This window comes from Drosophila persimilis, unplaced genomic scaffold (assembly GCF_003286085.1).
Source record: "Drosophila persimilis strain 14011-0111.01,24,50 unplaced genomic scaffold, DperRS2 tig00000002-arrow-pilon, whole genome shotgun sequence".
In the NCBI taxonomy this organism is placed as follows: Eukaryota; Metazoa; Arthropoda; class Insecta; order Diptera; family Drosophilidae; genus Drosophila; species Drosophila persimilis.
In genome coordinates this window covers 20,587,266-20,604,864 of record NW_020825289.1, presented here as the reverse complement: position 1 = coordinate 20,604,864, position 17,599 = coordinate 20,587,266, and the positions used below count along the sequence as shown (strand labels likewise).

The 17,599-nt window shown below is 44.4% G+C and overlaps 5 protein-coding genes across 5 annotated transcripts; 2 read left to right on the top strand and 3 right to left on the bottom strand.

Annotated features, from left to right (window-relative positions):
• The first annotated feature begins 850 nt into the window (after nucleotides 1-850).
• On the top strand, nucleotides 851-9,290 carry LOC6600820 (macoilin-1). Its single transcript, XM_026986444.1, has 11 exons — nucleotides 851-926; nucleotides 3,901-4,252; nucleotides 5,179-5,323; nucleotides 5,388-5,514; nucleotides 5,591-5,717; nucleotides 5,784-6,550; nucleotides 7,045-7,407; nucleotides 7,489-7,593; nucleotides 7,667-8,334; nucleotides 8,417-8,609; nucleotides 8,683-9,290. Exons 2-11 carry the CDS (start codon nucleotides 4,173-4,175, stop codon nucleotides 9,288-9,290), a joined length of 3,183 nt encoding a protein of 1,060 aa, XP_026842245.1. The 5' UTR covers nucleotides 851-926; nucleotides 3,901-4,172.
• A 1,255-nt stretch (nucleotides 9,291-10,545) lies between these two features.
• On the top strand, nucleotides 10,546-11,325 carry LOC6600821. The gene is made up of 2 exons (XM_002025852.2): nucleotides 10,546-10,833; nucleotides 10,907-11,325. Exons 1-2 carry the CDS (start codon nucleotides 10,761-10,763, stop codon nucleotides 11,167-11,169), a joined length of 336 nt encoding a protein of 111 aa, XP_002025888.1. The 5' UTR covers nucleotides 10,546-10,760; the 3' UTR covers nucleotides 11,170-11,325.
• On the bottom strand, nucleotides 11,326-12,657 carry LOC6600822 (high mobility group protein 20A). The gene is made up of 2 exons (XM_026985551.1): nucleotides 12,178-12,657; nucleotides 11,326-12,111 (listed from the first exon to the last, which is right to left on the bottom strand). The coding sequence occupies exons 1-2, from the start codon at nucleotides 12,636-12,638 to the stop codon at nucleotides 11,346-11,348; spliced, it is 1,227 nt and encodes a 408-aa protein (XP_026841352.1). The 5' UTR covers nucleotides 12,639-12,657; the 3' UTR covers nucleotides 11,326-11,345.
• A 947-nt stretch (nucleotides 12,658-13,604) lies between these two features.
• LOC6600824 lies at nucleotides 13,605-15,840 on the bottom strand. The gene is given in 3 exon segments (XM_002025855.2): nucleotides 13,605-14,898; nucleotides 14,901-15,210; nucleotides 15,283-15,840. Coding segments are annotated over 3 exon segments (1,533 nt in total). The 5' UTR covers nucleotides 15,543-15,840; the 3' UTR covers nucleotides 13,605-13,935.
• Nucleotides 15,841-16,421: 581 nt separating this feature from the next.
• On the bottom strand, nucleotides 16,422-17,597 carry LOC6600825 (dynein regulatory complex protein 8). The gene is made up of 4 exons (XM_002025856.2): nucleotides 17,550-17,597; nucleotides 17,252-17,489; nucleotides 16,983-17,193; nucleotides 16,422-16,920 (listed from the first exon to the last, which is right to left on the bottom strand). Exons 1-4 carry the CDS (start codon nucleotides 17,560-17,562, stop codon nucleotides 16,837-16,839), a joined length of 546 nt encoding a protein of 181 aa, XP_002025892.1. The 5' UTR covers nucleotides 17,563-17,597; the 3' UTR covers nucleotides 16,422-16,836.
• Between the last annotated feature and the right edge of the window lie 2 nt (nucleotides 17,598-17,599).

The following is a 17,599-nucleotide window of genomic DNA, read 5'->3' as shown; positions in this document are numbered from 1 at the left end:
TACCATCTCTACGTATAGGAAAAGCTACGTTAAGTCTTCTCTGTTAATAATAAATTTAATACAGGGTATAGAAACATCCATACGCAGGTTTTTTTAATTTTCGCTCTCTCAAAACGTGCTTTCCTGCTTCATTTATTACATTTATTACAGCTATAGTTTCAGTCAACATACAAGAAATGGGTTAACTTAAAAGTCAAGTCAGTAGTCAAGTCAAGTAGAAAATTGATTCAGGAATTCAGTATGGTTTCCAGTCTTCGAAGACGAACGATTAGCCCATTGCTTGCAAAGGGGGTATTTTAATATTCCAACGAAAATAATAAAAATGTAATAATTTTAGCGCAGTTCAGGTGAAAGATTTTAGGTTTTTTTTTAAGTTCACAGGAAAGATCTACAAGAAGAATTTACAATCAGTAATGTTTTCCGCCATTTACCTCAAATCGTTAGACTGTTTAAATAGAGGGTGGATAAGTGGGTTATATTGTTATTGAGGCACCAAAATTCAGGCAAAAACAATCAAAGCAATCGCCGTAGCATGAAAGCGAGTCAAGTATTTAAAGCAACCCAGTCAAGTAGAAAAATCATTCATTAATCAGGTAAAATTATGAGTTCAGAGCTGAGGGTTCTAGCTACTTAGTAATATTCAACCGAATATCAAAAATGAGTAATATGGAACTTGAATACAAATGATTCGTCGGTATATTACGGTATATTTCGAAATTTCTGGCGTAGTTTCGGTATATTTCTGAGTGTCTGACCGTATATATAATCTGTAAGTCCGCGGGCACACTGTTCGGGAGTTCGGTGTTAAAAAATACAAATCAAAAATTTGATTTTTTGTATCAATAAAATAAATAAATAAATATAGTAAATACCCAAGAAATTATCCACAACAATTTCAACTAAATATAATGTTATGCTAATTCAATGTAAGCATCAATGCAAACAGCGCAGTTAACCAAGTGTTAAAAATATTTTTCGGCTGCCAAAGAATTCACTCACACGCATACACAAACGTAAGCAGAGGCACTCACAAGCATGCACATACACACACACAGCGCAGTTGTGGGAAATGTGCAAATTGTATAAAATATCAATATAAAAGTAAATAAATGGAACATCAGAACGTGTGAAGAGCTTAGTGAAATAATCAAATATAAATCGAGTGTGGCTAAAAGCGCAAAGAGTAACGAAAATCGGCTGAAAAACGTGTGCAATTTTTGTCATGGCTTGAACTAGTAGTATAAGTATATTTGTGTAGGTGAGGAGTGTGAAAAAATATACATAGGTGTCCCTGTACGTGTGGCCCAGCCGCCAACAAACCAACAGCAGCTCTGCTCTGCTCTCCACCAGTGCTCCCACAAACACACGCACACATTCATGCGATGGAAAGAGCGAACGTAACCGCTGTCGATGTTGGCAGAGACAGCAGCATATCCTTGTTTTCTTTCCTGGCAACCTTCTCCTTTTCCCTCTGCCTGTGCGACTGTGGATGCTGTTCGAAAGCTCACCCTCATCAACATGACCCCTACCCCAAGAGCAAGTTTTCGCTCGGTTTTGCTTACACATGCACACAAACTCACACATTAAAGTGAAGCTACACACAAATGTTTTGGTTTATTCCAGGCGCTATTTTTGGAATACGAAGGTGATCGAGAACCCGGCATCATCAATGAATTGAATGCTTTTCGACTCGTACTTAACTTGTACCCATATTAAGTCATTATTCTCTTTAGTGCTTCGTAGATAACGTAAAAGTAAACCGCAAACCATTTTGGAGCATCGTTTATCAGATCCCCATCTCCACCGCACGTTATGCAAAAAAGCAGCCACAAATTGTATGCAGCAATTCGTACGGCATTTTTTGTAGAGTTCTTTAGCCTTTTCGCTTCGTGCTCCTCTTGTTGTAGTGGTAGAATTCGTTTCTAAATGCGAAGCGCGCGCGACCGAACAGCTGTAAATCTACACACACTAAGAAGTCTGCCTATTGGTGTAACTGTGCCTGTTCGATCTTGTTTTTTTTTTTTTTTTTTTGCCAAAATACACTCTTTATGGATCTGATCTACTCGCCTTTCGAGAATTTTCAGCAAAAAATTCATTTGGCATGAACCTTTTTCGTTAGTTATACACATACATAAATTGGTATATTAAATGGAAAGAGCTTTCCCATCAATTTGGTTACCCTTGAATTCCCCGTAAACGGTATGATGCGCATGCATTGATATGAGTTTGAGTGTGACTCTGCAAATGCAATTTTAAAGTCGGGCAACACCGGCACCATATTCTCATTAGGCCACGAGTTGTAAACTCCTTGTTATTATTTCAAGCCCAGTTTAGACTTCCACTAAAAAATGGCGGACCACATACAGTTGCCTGAATTATGGTCTCGTGTCTGGGTCTTGTTTATCTGTCACAGGATAGTCAAGACACAGCAACAGTGGCGTCCCGACGTCATCGGTAAGCGGAGCTTCCGCTGCCGCCTGTATGTGTTTGTGTCCATGTATGTAGATGCGCTCCACTTTTGGATGCTATTTATAAACATTTTTCAACCGTATACATACACACAGCCACAGAACAGTTCTGAATCTCTGATTCTGCTGCTCTGCTTCCTTGAAATCTGCATAGTTCCGCTTCCGATTGAGCTGCTGCTGCTCTGCGCTGGGACTGGCGCAGTCGCAGTTCAATTCCTAAACATGTATTGGCGCAACAGCTTTCGTGTGTGTTTGTGTGTGTGCTGCGGCTCCACGTTCCACTAGCTACTTTACCGGGCAGCATCCACATCCACATGTTGAAAAGCGTGCCCATTATGTACGTATGTCTTCCCTTCATCTTCCCTGGCTGTTACTGTTACGTCTGTCAGTTCAACTCCCTTTCTCCTCTTTTAAATCCTTTATCCGTCGTTGCATTGATTTGTTTACTTGAGTGGGTGTGCGTGTGTGCGCAGTCTGTATTTGCGTTATGAATGTTCTGTTGACATTGGCTTTAACTTGAAATTCGTTTAAATTGGAAGAATGAAAATTAGATTTTTTGTTTTATGCATTTAATCATGCTCTTAACACCACAGGTGTCGTTTTGTTGCCTCATGTATCATTTAATTGTCTGCAAATATTTAGTATTGAATGATTAGTGCCAGATAAGCCGCACTTTTGATTACTTTCACATAATTATGAAATTGAAGGAAGCCGTTGTAAGGGATGCTTTATTTGGGGAGCATTTTAGATAGTCGGCAAACGTCGGTGGCAATTTCGCATGCTGAATGTTAATTTTTTAAAGTTATGGTTCAAGTTGAATGTCAAATTCTGCAGAAATCAGCACCCCAAAGAGCAACGGCACATCTCACACATGTTTTTGTCTGTTTTAACAGAATAAAAAAATAACAGAATGCTAGCTGCATTTTCAAGGTGTATTAATATAGGGTGAGCATCTGCAGCGTGAAAAAAAACCAACGCATGATCAGGAATGGCTATTGTTCTGTCTGCTATTACAGTGACAGTGATTAATATGCAGCTTAATGCAAAACTGATTTTTCTGTAATTTAGTTAACTTTATTTATAAATAATCAGTATAGTCTGACCTGACCGCATTTTACCCGCCTACAACAGCCATTAGCCAGCCAACGCACAACAAAGCGAAAGTGCAATCAACAAAATAAAATGATTAAAAATAGTACTTTATTGCATATATGTACATACATATGTACATATGTACACATACATATGCATTTATGTACATTACGTATACATTTAAATAACAGTCGCGCCATCACTTGGCCACTTTGCTCTGGGTTCCTCTCGGAATTCAATGTTAACATTGTGCGCGCTCTCATTATCGCTCTCCTCTCCTCTGGGATTCTTTTTCCATTCTTATCACACATCTTTCTTCCCCTTCTCTTGTTGTTTGCAGTATAGAAGCCACTCAGCAGGAGGTACAAAATTGTGTGTTGTCATATGCACGAGATTTAATGAAATGCCGTCGCGCCGGCAGCAGCAGCGGCAGCACCAGCAACACCAGCAACAATTAAACCGAACCCATCGGCTAAAATCTAATAATTAAGTGAAAAGTGAAATGCAAAATCTGTTCGATAAAATATTATAAATTGATACGAAAAGCGAATCTAAAAAGCAATAAATATACAATTTACGACTGGAGTGGAGTTTTCGAATCGAACCACAAAAATGAAGCGGCGCAATGCAGACTGCGGAAAATTACGGCGTCCGATGAAACGCAACAAAATTACAGAGGGCATGTACGGCAGGTGAGTGTCCACAGAATGTTTAATCCTCTCATGGCAAGAATAAAGCCTAAGTCTAAATTACTTTAAATTATAAATGTGCGCTACCACAAAACAATTAAGAATTTTTTCATGCGCAGCCTATACAAGAGTGTGTGTGCTTGTCAGTTTTAGTGTGCCTTCTCCTCTCCTGCTCTCCTCTATTTTTGATTACACTAGTCAACAAAATCGATCTTTTTTTAGAGGTACATAATTTAATCTCTTATATCTGGTTGTAATTGTGAAAAAGCCGATAAATGCAGCTATAATTTGGACCTAAATATTTTTTAGTTTCAGCCCAGCGTCTGGGAAATATTAAGATTTCAAATGCATAATTTTTCTTGACATTTTTTCATATTTTATTAGTATTTTAGAGGTAATCCCGAAATCTATTAGAAAAAGTAGTCTGTTGCAGAGTGTTATTTATATGTTTGTTTACTTTTTGATTTCGCTTTATTGCCGTTGTTTTATGATGTTATGAGCATATGTATGCACATACATTCATACATGCATATGTATGTGTTTGTGTTGTATTTGGACGCTACTCGTTTTTGGCGCTTGTCCGTCTCCTGTTCGCTGCTTCGTCACTCGACGCGGGCGCCTCGTGCTAATCCCATTTTACAATTATTAAGTGGTTAATGGAATGTTCATTTTTGTATGCAGTCGGAGGAGAAAAGGGCTGCCAGCTCTCCTGTTTTCGGATGTGGTAGTGTAAGGATTGGAAGCAGAAGCGATCCGTGGAAATTAAAGCCGTTCAATTTTCTACTCTAGGGAATGGCTTAAAGCTGAAGCTAAATTTCTTAGCGGATAAATGCCAAAGAGTGCCATCACTTGGGAGAAAGAGACTTTAGTCCTATAGTTAATTATTATAATTATTAAAACTTTTTTGTCTTTTATCCCATTTTCCATAGCACGACTGTTTTGTACATGAAATTTCTAATTCTGTGGGCCATTGTGATGGTGGCCGATTTCATGTTCATGTTCCGTTTTGAGTTCTTGTGGCCATTCTGGCTGCTCCTGCGCTCAGTGCACGATTCCTTCAAGTACAAGGGCCTGGTAAGTTGTGGATCACTATATATGTGTGTACATAGTTTAATATATGTTCCGATTACTTGTACAGGCATTCTCCGTGCTATTCGTCTGTATTGCGATAACATCGGATCTGGTCTGCTTATTTTTCATACCCGTTCACTGGCTGCTCTTTGCGGCCAGCACATACGTCTGGGTGCAGTACGTCTGGCATACAGGTGCGTCATCCATCTCCGGCTATAAAACAGGAACAGGCAGCAGCTATGTACATACTCGTTTACTCGTTTCTTGCAGATAAGGGTATCTGTTTGCCGACCATCATACTCTGGATGTTGTTTGTCTATCTCGAGGTGGGCATTCGATGGAAAGACAGTCGCCACATGCCGCACTTGGATCTCTGCAGGCCGTTCGCGGCGCATTGGTAAGCTCCGAAGGGTGGAATCCACACCCACTAGATCCTCTGTGTTCATATATGTAACTTTTCCAGCATTGGCTATCCGGTTGTCACGCTTGGATTCGGCTTCAAAAGCTACGTGGGCTACCGCATGCGTCAGCGCAAGCAGCGCGAGGTGGCCAAGGAGAACGAGTTCTACATGCAGCTCCTGCAGCAGGCCCTGCCTGCCGAGGAGGCCACCGATGAGGCGGCGGCTGCGTCTGGAGCCCCAGCATCTTCGAGCACAATTGTGGTCGCCAATGGGTCGGTCACAACGGCGGCGCTAGCCGCCGCTGCAGCCGCAACGGCCGCGGGGCATCCCAATGGCATTTTGGGATCTGTAACGCAAGCACAAAACCATCATGAGCATCATCACAGCGGCGGCGCCGGCGCCAGCAGCAGTTCAAGCAATAGCAATCACCATAATCATCACCATCACAACAACAATAATAACAATAGCAGCAACAGCAAGGATACCAGCGCGAATGACAACAACAATAGCACAACGGCGTCGTCGCCATCGTCAGCCGCTGCAGGGGCAGGGACAGGAGCCTCGACGGCGGCGTCATCCACACCCTCATCCTCCTCCTCGTCGACAGGAGGCAAGCAATCGGCGACGGCAACAAGCACAGGTGCAGCAACCACTTCTACCACTTCTGTTTCATACTGCTACCTCTCTGCTGCTGCAACCACAGCAAGCTTGGCGGTGACACAGAATCAGCAACCGGGAGATGCAGCAGCAGCATCAGAACACCCATCTTCTACTTGTACTTCTTCTACTAGCTCCTCTACTTCCACTGATGCCGATGGTTGTTGTGGTGGTAATAATACTTTACGCTGCTTTCTGACGTCCCTTCCTCACCACGGCAAAAATAAACCAAAATCCATTAATCTATGTACCAGTACTAGTACCAGTAACATTTCTGATTTATATTTGTGTATGCGCATGACTTACGAATCCATGAAGAATAACAACAAATTGAGGCTGAGCTGAACTCACCCACTAACTGTCGTGTCCACTAATCCACAGCAACCAGTCGGCAAATCAAACCTTCATTTCATTCTTCATATCTTCCATCTTTCTACCTAACCGAAAAAAGCCCAAACCCCAAATGGGAGGGAGGGAACAGCGCGCAGGAAGGCCAGAGCGACTAATTATCCTGCCTGCCGACACTCCGCACCACTCATTCAAGCTCAAGCCCCTAGCTCAAATTCGCCCGCATAAAAATCAATAAAGCGCTATTATGTTTGATTTCAAGCTTAATATATATATATAAATGTATACCCACTAACCTTTCTAAATATACACTTGCAGCAACCTCCAATGGTCACGCTGGGGGAGGCGGCGGTGGTTCAAGGAACAATCGACGCAGCACGGACAAGGATAAACATCGGAATAAGGTTGACGCTGGTGATAATGAGCACAACAATGGTCCGCAGCAGCGGCATGGGGGTAAAAATAGCAGCAGCAGCAGCAACAGCACCAACAACAACTATCACCAGGTCGATGGCAGCAGTACAGCAACAGGAACGTCAGCTGCAGCAGCAGCTTCCACAGCAACAGCCCCATCAAGTAATAGTAAGGATAAGGATAAGGATAAGGAGAGGTCAGACTGGGATAGTAGCACCAACTCTTCACAACAACAGCCACAGGGGGGACAGCCAAAGGACAAACACGGTGAGTACACTACTGCACGTAGGAGCGGAGCTGTGGGAAAAACCAAACTGATTTCGCTTTTTGTCTGATGTCTATTCGCAGACAAAAAGGCCAACAACGTGATGCCTAATGGGAATGCTCTACACGCCGAGGCAGAGGAGGCGGCCAGCGTGGAGCCAGCTCCGCAGGTTGAGAAGGCGCCCAAGGGTATGAATGATTTGTGGCAATGGGCTAATCCAATGGGCAATCCATACAACTAATCGCACTGATACCTTTATAGGTCGTCGCAATCGCGGCAAGAAGGATAATGCGACCAAGGACAATCACAGCCAGCAGCAGCAGGTTGCTCAGCAGCAAAAGGAGAAGGACAAGGATAAGGAGAACACGGCCAGCAACAACAACAATAATGATGCCAGCTCCGTATCTTCGTCGGCCAGCTCCAGCTCGAGCAATGCCATTGCGCACATTGCCAGCAAAGTGGTGTCCAAAATATGCGAGACTTGCCTCAAACTGGAGGCCGATGTGAAGAAATATCGCGCCGAAATCAGTCACATGAAGCAAATCGAGAACGAACTCCGCCAGAAGCTAGACACCAATCTCACCAGCAAGTCCAGTCTACAGGCCAAGCAGAAGGAGTGTGAGGAGCTCGAGAAGCGCAACCAGGAGCTGAACAATGTGCGGCATGCGGAAGCTCTCAACCTTCAGACAGTGGAGCGGCGCCTTAACGAGGAGCGACGGCAGAAGCAATCATTGGACGCCCAGTTGGCCAACGAGAAAAAGGCACGCAAGGCAGCCGAGGAGAAGGCAGCTCGTCCCGAATGCAGCTCCCAGTGCAAGCAGCGTCGCCAGCAAATGGATGATGAGCTGAAGCGATTGCGGAACGACCTCAAGCTAACGGAGGAGACCAAGCAACTGGCCGTAGAGCATGGCCTCAAATACGAGCAAGAGGTATGTGATACAGAACCTTCCTTAATAACCAAAAAATGTACTCTAATAAAACATATCCTTTCATGTCTGTGCTACTGATTAGTACCGCATGCTGGAGGTGAATGTGCGCAACCGCGAATCTTCGCAGCCCGATGCTGAGATGCTTATGAAAGCCCTCGCTGCCATGCAGGAGAAGAACTCGATGCTGGAGAAGAATCTATCCGCAGAGACGAGAGTCAAGCTGGACTTGTTCTCGGCTCTGGGCGCAGCCAAGCGCCAGATTGAAATATCCGACAGTGAGTACTGAAGTGACGATTTTATAGGAGCGCATCAAACTCGAGTTCTAATAACGATTACGATTTCATTCAGACCATCGTCGCTCCAAGGAGGATGAGGTCATCGATCTCAAGGCCAAGATTGCCCAACTTCTGGCCGTGATGCCAGACACAATGTGCATGAACACGGGCCCCCATGGACCGGGCAGCAGTATTCTGCGCATGAATGACACTCCGCCACTGCAGTCGGGCCCTGGACCGTCATCGCCGATGCTCAGCCTAAGCGGCGCGCAGGAATATCAACAGCATCAGCAGCATCTTCAGCAAAGGAGTCAGCTGCAACAGCAACAGCAACAGCAGCAGCAACAGCAACAGCAACAAAACAATCAGCATCAGCAGCACCTGCAGCAAAGGAATCAAATGCAACAGCAGCATCAACAGCATCTTCAGCAACGGCATGAGCAACAGTTGCAGCACCAACAACAACAGCAGGGGGTTCCCCCCTGCTCCCAGCAGCAAATGGTGCCGGTGAGTGTGGCTGCTGCTCTCCAGGTGGCTGCTGCGAATGCAGCTGCCGCAAATGGGAACGGCAACAATGGCAACTCCACACTGGATCCCAATGCCAGCGTCTACACGCCCAAGACAGGCAACATGATGGTTGTGTCGCCTGTGGGAATGAACCCCAACGGCACGGATGCCTGACGCCAGCAGAAGCAGCAGCCCTTGACGGTGTCGTCGTCGTCGTCATCGTCTTCGCATCTGCATCTGAGACGACAACTCTGAGATTATATTTTACATGAGGGAGGGAGAATACGCCGCAGGCCGCCGCAGCCGCAGCCGCAGCTGCAATCGCATCTACTGTCGAAGCCGCAATTGCAGTCTCAGCAATCCAATCGGCCAATGAACACGAGCAGAGAGATCCCCGGGCACGACCCGAACCGAAGGCTAAAACCGAACCGAGGCAGTTCGCCTGCAAATATCTGAATGTCCGTAATAAGAATAAGAAGAATAAGCAGTTTCTTACAAACACTGAACACATCCCCGCGCCACATTAATCACATTAGAACGAACCGATTCCTAACCTTACCACACTCAAATTGGCATTCCAATTGAAATTATCCAATGGTTTACTCTGAACAGCCACTGATCCCATCTTAGTCAAGCCACTGCTTGGAGTCAGTTGCTCCACCCCACGTCCGCATCCATATCCGCATACGCATACACATCCGCATCCGCATCCTCTCCACTCAACACACACGAAACACACCTTTGGGAGAGTCTGGCTCGCCCTTGAAATACGGAAAGTAAAACATTACTTTAACAAAATGATTAAAAACTTAAATCACATTTAAGAGAAAGCATAAGAAACACACAGAAATTTCTAAAAATAATAACAAAATGAAAAACGCGATTCGTATTTTTAATTGATGATCGAAGTATGGATCCGATCCTCTGAACCATGTATTTTTCTTTTTACCAAACGCTGTGAGAGAGTTGGACGAACCTAAGTGATGGCCTTTGATAAGGGGGACCTGTACCCCCCGACTCAATGGAATATTTTTGAAGTCTGCGCCTTTGATTTATTATCTCATTAAATTATTTTTTGTTATAAAACCTTAAATGTACGCTATAATTTAGAATTTAATCTTTTTGAAACACCCCCAACATCCACAACAACACAACTATCAAACAAAACTATTTTCTATTTAAGTTTTAATTTATTTTTGTTTAACTTTTTTTGCTGTTCCTAAGAAAAAAATCGAAAAAACAAAACACATTAAGAAGAAAACGCTAAGTTCATTAACGAAGAAGTAAAACGACGAGACGACCATTTTGTTCAATAATAAAAGAAGAAACAACAAGTTTTATTTGCTGCAAGAAGACAGTACACATAGATGAATACATATATCATTTTTATTACTTTCGATTTTATTATTATTTTTCTAACACACATACTGCTCCCCTTCGAAGAATATTTTCTATTATTTAGGAAGGCCTTATTTTCAAAAGAATTTTTGTGTTGAGCTAAGCATGACTCACACTATTTCAGCCTACATAATCTTTACAATACATAGTAAGCCTGACCAAAAAAGTCAGTGGACGGGTGCCTTGCCCTTACAGATTTTATTTCTCCCATAAAATACGAGTAAGGTGAAACCTAAAAATTAAATCATGATTTACGGCATGCTGGTGACACTCTCGACGGCAGTCTATACTACGGTGGCCACCCTTTTGCAGTTTCAAAGTGAGTGTAGAAAGTGGAAAGATGATTTGGTTCGAGCGTATGAGCTGTCTGACTGTCTGATCTGATCCCACAGTGACCCTAATCAATTGGATGATGTCGTTTAGTCTTTTCATCTTGGGTCTGTTCTGCAAGCCGTATTTGATAGTTCCCATGTTGGCAGCTGGGTTCTTCATGGTGCGCCGGATCTTGCTGCGGCGGGCAAAGCGGACCCAAGCCTGGAAATCGCCGGCTAACAACGAGTCTGGGTCGTCCATGCATTACTCAAAGAAAACCCCACCATCACGCGACACGGAGAACTCGCTGCCCAATAGCGTCGGTGACACATCCCAGAAGTAGTCGAGCAACGGATGATCACATGATTCACACGGGTTTATAAAACATATAACATACGTCTGAAATACTGCATACACATTCCATGAGAAGACTCATACATGTGCACGGGTGTGGATGGATCCTAAGACTAAAGCAATTAAAAAATACTGCACTGTACAATCGTTTCATCCAAAAGAAAACTAGGACTTGAGCAGAGTGGGGATGTCTACTTTGCGCAGAGCGTCTCTTGCTTTGAGGAGCATAGTGTTGTGCGGTTGGCCAGTGAGTCCGGCCAGGTGATGCATATACCTGTCAATGTTGCCAACGCTCGGACCGGACGGTTCCAGCGGAGGCAATGGGACACCATTGAGGGCTGCAACCAACTTCTGGCGCAGACCTTTCACGTACGCCTCCAGTCGCACATTCTCCTCCTTCAGTTCGGCCACCTCGCCCATCACCTTGGCATACCCAGCCTTGGTGTTGTCCACGTGCTGCTCCAGCACCGCATTTTGCTGTTCCAGATCCGTTTTCGTCTTGCGCAGCGTTCGCAGCTCGTTCTCCGTGCTGCGATTGTGCTCGATGAACTCGTTTGTGTAAATGGGTATCTCACCTGGCTGAAGCGGACGCGGTGCGGCGACAATGTTGAGTGCTATTGTTGCTGGAGTTTGCGCTTGTGCTTGTTGAGGTGGTGGTGGTGGTGGTGGTGGTGTTGGAGTCGGCGTGCGTTTCACCTGGGACAGCGGAACATCATCTGGGTCAGGAGAGTGCTCGCTTGGCCTCTTTGTTGCTGGGGTCTTCGCTTTCGGTTTCTTGCCTTTGCCGACGGCGACATCGTTGTTGGCTACAGCTTTGGGTGTCTTCTCCTTCGAAGCACTGTCTCCTTTGGTAGCTTTTTTTACCCTGGCCAACTCTTTAGCCACAATCTCGGGGTGGTCCTTGAAGAATAAGTGCATCTGCTCTTGGTATCTACAGAAAAATCGAGAAAACCCGATCAGAAAAACATCTGGTAGCTGATCAAAGATCGTCACTTACAAAGCCTTGTCCTTGGCAGCCGCTTCCATGTACGGAACCTTGCGCTCTTCCGGCAGCAGGTGCCATTCCTCACCAATAATCTTCGTGTGCTCCAGGGCCGTACGCTGCGGCTGCTCGCGGCGCAACTCCTCTCGTCTGTCGTTCATGAATCGCACGTAGCCATTCAGTGGCATTTTGGGTGCTCCAGCTACATTGATGCGCCGCTGAGTGAGTTTCTTTATCTCGGGATCCATCACCATGTCTGACTGCGGGCCCTTGGAGTTCTTATTCTTTTTATTTCCCTTGCCGGCGGTCGTTCTCTGCAGCTTCTCTCCTTCCTCGTTGTGAGCTTCTATGGGGGCCGAATCCAGCGACTGTGAGGCTATGGGTCGTGTTTCGGGTGATCCTACGGCTTCATCTGGGACCTCCTTGCTAGGTTCGGTCATCTCTGTTTCCTCTGGTTGCCTTTTTAGGTCTTCCATGGAAAAATTTATAAATAAAATTACACCTTTAATTGTTTATGCCTCAATTTTGGTTCTATATCGTCTCGTATGATGAAAAACCGAACTTAGCCCACTTAAGCCCCTCGATTTAAATACTTCAGCTACTTGAGGTAAATGGCGGAAAATATTAACGACTGTAAATTCTTCTTGTAGATCCATGCCATCTCTCCTCTGAACTGAAAACAACACGAAATCTTTCACCTGAACTGCGTTAAAATTAGTAAATTTGTATTATTTTCGGTGGAAAATTAAAATACCCCCTTGGCCTGTAATAGGTTAATCGTTCTCCGTCAAGGATTGGAAACCATATTCCTTAATATTGATGTTCCGTCAAATATTATAAGCTAGATAAAACATTTAGCCATGCCCACATCATTTTTTCCAGTTAATGAACATATTTTCTACTTGACTGGTTTATTTTAAATACTTAAATTTATTGGATATTGTCTAAAAAAGGTTTGTGAAATAAGTAGAATATGAAAATTATATATACAGATAAGAATATATTGAGATTTTCAAAAAAAAACGGAACCTATCGACCAGTTCGATTGAAAGAACGTTTACATGGAACTAGTTTAAATCTGAACCACCGGTTTGCGTTTTAAATTAATAAATATATATACAGTGCGTTGGTGTTATAGGAATGACTCATGGAGGTTTCATCACATATGGGACTTTAGTCGTCATATCGTAGGAAATGGGAGTCCAATTAGCAAGGACACTAGAAATTAGAGACTATATGTACTGTATATGTTTACGTAGGAATCGGGTGACTCACCTATGCTATTATTATAAAGTGCGCACCGTGAAATATGGCGTGTTCAAAAGTAATGAGATAGTGGCGCGATTCTGATTATCCACCAACCCACTCCAAGTCTTACATCATTTTGCTTTATGCGAATAATGCACTATAAAGAACTCAGGCCATTATTTTGTGTTGTGGTCTTTTATATATTTTGAATATATTGTAGTTGTTATTTTTTTTTGAATGTTTTCGCATAATTTTTTGAGCACATTTCAAATGATTAGCCTATGTGGTTAGAGTGTGTTAAACATAAATGGAAACTTACGGATTACCTACGAGTTTCAGTTAAATATCATTTACAAATAGAGCCATCGATGACGAAATTCTTTCTATACAGCTTATCAGGTAAAACACTTAAATCTTAGGGCGGCCGGCCAAAATTAACAATACATATTAGAATAGAGAGAAACTTTGTGGATCCAACAGATTTTTCAATTTGAAAAACGAATATTCCATTCCCAGTTTGGGAGCTTAGATCAAGCTGGGGAACAGCTCATCGAAATTGCTCTGCCAGGGAAAGTCCTCTTCCGTGTCTGTGGGCAGAGTAAGGATCGTGGATGTGGGAGAGCCCAGTATGGACTCGTAGCCGTGATCGGAGGTGGCTGAGTGTAGAGACAATGCGGGAGATTTGGCCAATGGGGAAATGGCTTTGATGCGCGGACAGAGGAACGACTCAATGCGATTAAAATCGCACTCGTCGTCCGAGTCGTCGGTGGCATTCACGACGTTGAGATAGACCTGCGATGGGGACGTTGCTGGCGGCGGACACTTCATAATTACATCTGTAGTGTCATCCCCAGCACTGACGCCATCGCAGTATATCTCCTCAACGGCCTCATTGACGGGAACTGCATCTCCATCCATTACGATGGTTATTGAGTTTGTCTTGGCATCGTAGGTGCCATAAACTGTATCCGGAGTGGCCTGCACAAGTGTAGCGGCCGCCGCTGCTGAAATGGTTGCTGTAGTCGTCTTAATCGTCTTCGTCTTTTTTGGCGCTGCTGTGGCTCGCTGTGAGTTTCCATTTATCTTCAACACCGGCACATTCAGGCTCTGTTTGGGTTCGTTCGCGTCTAGGCCATCAGCTCTATGCCCGCCGGATTCCAGGCGCTCTGTTGGGGTCCCCACCATTGATCCAAGCAGTCGCTCTTTTTCGCCTGAATCTTTGGCAGCAGTTGGGCCGCACGCTCCAGAGCCAGCTTCCAGGTCTGCTGTGATATCTGCGAGCAGACTTTCGGCCAGTTCTTCAAGTCGCCGCGCGTCGAACTCTTCATCGTCGACGAGCAGCATGTCTTGTAGAGTAGGCAGAGAGCCACAACCTTCCAGAGCGAGGCTATGGTCTTGCTGCTTTTCAGCTGTTCCGCCAACAGACGCGCTGACGACTGTGTGTCCACTAGTGTACCCTGCGGCAGAGGGTCAGCATTGGATGCTGCGGATCCAAGGATTGTGGACGCACAGCCCTCAGCGCCTGTGTTGGCATTGGAGCTGTTGCAGGTGATGTTTTTGGCGTGCTGCTGCTTCTGTTGTTGTTTCATCTCATCAAGTTCCTGACGCAATAGTTCTACTTCTGTGTCCAGCTTTTGGTTTTTGGCCAGCAACGACTCATTGATGGACTGTAGACTTTCGCATTTGTTTTGTAGTAATTCTGTTTTGTCAGTTAGCTCCTTGATCTCGTACTCCATTTCCTCCATGCGAGCCTTCTTGCGGTCGCGTGATGTTTGGGCTGCAACGCGATTCTTTAGCTTCCTGGTGAGTGAGAACAAACATGCGATTAAGTATTGATTTCCGTACCGCGACCCATCGATTTTTACCACTTACTTTCTCTGTACTTTTTCCTCCCAAGTGAGGTGATCCAGGCGACGCTTCTTGGCCTTGGGTGGTGAGGCCACCAAAGATTCTTCCTCCTCCATGTTATCGTAGGAGGACGAGGCGTACCCCGAGCTCGAGCGTGTGGGCGAGGCCGCCCCCTTGAGCAGAGCCGCTGTCAGGGGTGCGGGCCGGAGCTTGGGCAACGTATTCGTGGATATAGCCACGGGCGTGTCCACCGTTATCAAATAGGCATTCGCGGTCGGTGCCATATTTTAATGTTACTCGGACAAAAAAATAAACTGTTGTTTAGAGTGCAACCTTTTGAGAAAGCGTTGCCGAAATTAAATTTGCATGGTTTCCGTGTGTTGTGCTCGGGCACCGAATTTTATCTGATTTTTGTTTTGCTTAGATCGTCTCGTTTGCCGTAACCGCGCTTCTCAGCCTAGCCGTCTTCAACTTCTTCATTTCCTCTGCCTCAGGCTTTTCGGTCTCAATCTCATGCAATTTTTTCATTCACCTTGTAATGCTGGACTCTGTGTGCTGGACTCTTTGCTTGCGTGTTCTTTTTTGGGTGGCTGGTGGGCCTTGGGTGGAAAAGCTGACGTGGCTGTTTTTGGTTGGTATACCGAAACATACGTTTCATTTTCAAAACATACCGTAAATATACCAATAAAAAAATAACCTTAGCCCACTTAAGCCCCCTCCATTTAAATAGTTCAACTACTTGAGATAAATGGCGGAAAATATTACTGATTGTAAATTCTGTTTGTAGATCGGAGCCATCTTTCCCCTGAACTTAAGAAAAACCACGATATCTTTCACCTGAGCTGCGCTGAAATTAGTAAATTTGTATTATTTTCGGTGGAAAATTGAAATACCCCCTTGGCCAGTAATAGGTTAATCCTTCTCCGTCAAGAATTGGAAACCATATTGCTTAATTTTGATATTCCGTTCAATATTACTAGCTAAATAGATCTCTCAGCTTTGCCCACATAATTTTATATGATTGATGAATCAATTTTTTTCAAGCTTAACTACTTTTAAGTACTCGCAAGGGCGGACTATCCTGGCTTATAGAGAAAGCCACGCAGCGAGGACACCGACAAATGACTGGCCTGGGAAACAGTTTTCTTAGAGAATCTTCAAGATTTTCTTCACAAATATTGTATTTCAAAAGAGTTTTACAATTAAACAGAAATTAACCGAATGTAATCACCGCGGATCCGGTGAAGGCTACCTTGTCGACATCTACGTGATGTACGTGATTGGCCACATTGACTACTCGGCTGGCTTTAGGAAGATGGTGTTGCCGGTTGCCAGTGTGGATCCCAGTTTCCAGACCATCATCAGAATGGGGAAGTTCCAGGGTTCCAAGTGCCAAGAAATCACCTCCCATGGGGATGATCTTGCCATGGTTCTTACCGGCCCAGTCGGAAAAGTAGCGCAGATTCTTGATTGCCGTTGGGAGATCCATTTCCAGCGTTGGTCTGAGGGCTGAGGCAGGGCGGAGCAGGCCACAACTGCGCCAAAGGGTGCCACTATGTTGATGTTTCTTTGCTGACATTATTTCTTGCGCCCCTGTTCGGCCTGAGCTTGTTCGGCCTGTTCTTTCACAGCTGCAGCCACTTCATAGATTGTCCCCTTATGCTAAAGTTGTAAGGAAAACAAAAGTTATAGAAGCCAATATATTGATAATCACCAGCTTTTACCTTCAGTTGGTTAATATAGAATGTGTAGGGAATGTTTCCAGTAATCGGATCAATGGCCACCGGCCACATGTCCGCCATTTCTTCTTCAGTGAAAGGCTCTCCCTCCTCTGACATTAACTTTTCGAAATACTCTTTGGTAAGATATTTTTTGTTTTCTGGGTCAAGCACCTGAAAAGCCGCATACAGCTTTTCTGCTGACGCTGGCTCCATACTGTGGGAGGTAGAATAACGATGCAAAATGCAATTATTCGTCCTTTAAGTGTTCTTACTGGTTATTCATAAGCAGTTGGGAGACATGAGCCATAAATTTTGGTAGCTGCAATTCCCCGGGGTACTCTATCGACTCAGTGACGGCAATTATATCATTGACTTCCTTCTCGGTCGGCACACAGCCCATAAATCTGAGAACATTTCCCACATTGCGAGTGTCTATGTATTTATCACCATGAGTATCAAAGACGCAAAAGGCCTCCGAGATCCGAACCTCAAGGTCGTTGTTCAAAGCAACTGTAGTATTTAATAGGGCTGATTAAAGTAAGAGAGAACCTAGGGCCCCCGATTACTTACCGCCAATTTCCATGGTGAAGGTAAATTTTAATACTTATGTAGATTTTGGT